This window comes from Amphimedon queenslandica, unplaced genomic scaffold, assembly GCF_000090795.2.
Source record: "Amphimedon queenslandica unplaced genomic scaffold, v1.1 AMPQUscaffold_12750, whole genome shotgun sequence".
In the NCBI taxonomy this organism is placed as follows: domain Eukaryota; kingdom Metazoa; phylum Porifera; class Demospongiae; order Haplosclerida; family Niphatidae; genus Amphimedon; species Amphimedon queenslandica.
In genome coordinates, this window is record NW_003547014.1 from 1 (window position 1) to 2,005 (window position 2,005).

General features: G+C 35.0%; 1 protein-coding gene and 1 long non-coding RNA gene across 2 annotated transcripts in view; one reads left to right on the forward strand and one right to left on the reverse strand.

Moving 5' to 3' along the window:
- Positions 1–246, forward strand: LOC109586903 (uncharacterized). Its single transcript, XR_002187272.1, has 2 exons — positions 1–31; positions 75–246. It is a non-coding gene; the product is annotated as an uncharacterized LOC109586903 (long non-coding RNA).
- Positions 151–2,005, reverse strand: part of LOC109586902 (uncharacterized) — an 8,854-nt gene continuing 6,999 nt past the window's right edge. The window contains exons 24-26 of the mRNA XM_020003133.1: positions 1,235–1,326; positions 1,058–1,188; positions 151–1,002 (exon numbers count right to left, since the gene is read on the reverse strand). Coding sequence (XP_019858692.1) covers positions 459–1,002; positions 1,058–1,188; positions 1,235–1,326 — 767 coding nt within the window. The 3' untranslated portion in view covers positions 151–458. The remainder of the gene's footprint in view (positions 1,003–1,057; positions 1,189–1,234; positions 1,327–2,005) is intronic.

Sequence of the window (2,005 nt, forward strand, 5' to 3'; positions counted from 1 at the left end):
CATAATGTTAATGACTCTCTATTTGTTGCAGGTTAGTGAGTCTGTGTTTGGCAAGTATTTTATTAGAATGATAGGTCTATTGGTTTACATTTATTGTGAGGCTCTTGATAAAACTGATTATGAAAGGCGGAGAAGTTGAAGACACTAGAGAGTTCAGTGAAAATGAATCTAAAAAGAATTAGTTTTCTATTACTGTAATAATTTCAGTGGTTTTTCATCTTCCGTTTTAGATGCCATTTTCATGCATATCAATTGCCGGGATATTAGAATTTGTGCAAAAATTTTAATAATTATAAATTTACTATTAAATCTGACTAAACATTGCAATTTTTAATTAGTTCAGCACAAAAAAAAGTTCCACTCATATCTATAAAAATATTATATTAATTAGTCTAGCTAGCTAAAATCAGCAAACTCACTACAAACTACAATATAGATGTACTACCAGTATACTAGATCTACACAGGCTTTTTTCTTAACCATTGCTTAAACCTGGTCTTTATTTTAAGCCTGTCTTTCTTTGTGTCCACACCCAGTGTTTCCAAGGTTTCATCATCAATATCAAACAAAGCAATACCATCAATTTCCATTTCCATAAACTCCTCAATGTATTGATCTAATTTCAAGGAGCGAAGATAGTCTGATATATCTGTAGAAGTAACTTTTTCAGCTGCAGCACTAAGGTCATGATCACTGGTTTGAGCTGCAGATGGAGCTTCTTCACTAACAGTCTCAGGTCTGCTTAAATTTGGAGAATCTTGTGACACTTGAGGCATGCTATCATCTTCTTCAGTCATAATGTTTTCTTCCGCTATAATTTCCTCATCATCAAAGCCATATGCACCTTTGACTGGATCATATACTTGAGTGTAATCAATTTCAGTTGCCATTTCTCTCAGGTGCTCTAATTTTTCTTCTGACCATAGATCCTCAACATATTCAGACCATTTGTTTTTATGCAAGCCTTCATCAAGTCGTTCTTCTTCAATGCAAATAATAACTCTACACATAATAAAGATACAACTAAAATGTGATATATTTATCCACTGGTAATTACTTTCTTAAACATATTCGTAATGCCATGTAGTGTCTGGGTTTTATATGTTTTGGAAATAGCTTGATAAGATTTTCATCATCATCAGTTACAAGTGACAAATTTCTCAAATATTGAAATATTGATACGTCCAGCTAAAATTAAAAAATATACAACTCTTTATTTAAACAGGTCACTTACCTCTTCATCAATCTTTTTCATAAGATCTTGTTCACAGTCTGTCAAAACAACAACAATTCCTTTTAATTTCTCCAATAGTTCATCAATGTGATCTAATAGGAAGAAATACTAAAGGAACGATTCTGTAAAGCAATATTAGTAACGCGGTAGCGTTACTAAGTAGGATTCACCCCACTTCAAAATGGCTGCCACGACTTTTGCAGCCTTGCTATACCAGGAAAACGAGCTCCTATGCTTACCAGACTTTATAGAGGACCTCATCTTGACCAGAGGACTCCATTGGTACCACTAGTGTGGCTCTAAACCTTGTCTGAGAGGAAAGTCAAAAATCCGGAAAACGGCCGTTTTGTTCAGCCACCTTTTTTCATCTTCATCATCATCATCATCATCATCATCAAGTCCTGTCAATCCAGTTGTCGGTCTGTATCTCAACTTTGCTTGGTGATAGAAGGATAATTCTTACACCATTCTACTCCAATAATGCATGCGCAGGTCCCTATTCTTTATGACAATTCTCCAACAAAGAAAGAAGTTGTACTATCACTGCTGGATCGGGCCCATCTGAGCTGCATGCCGCCATTTTATTAATTAAAGAAGCATGTGCTCCAAAATTTGGGTGTGGTCGCGCATGCTCAGATCTGCAACTCTGGAAGAAGCAAGCAAATGAAGCTATTAATCAACTGCAACACTTCGTGGAGGTTTCCAGCTAAGAGAAGGTATTATTAATCTTGCATACTATTCTTTTATTAAGTGTGTAATGAATTATTTTAT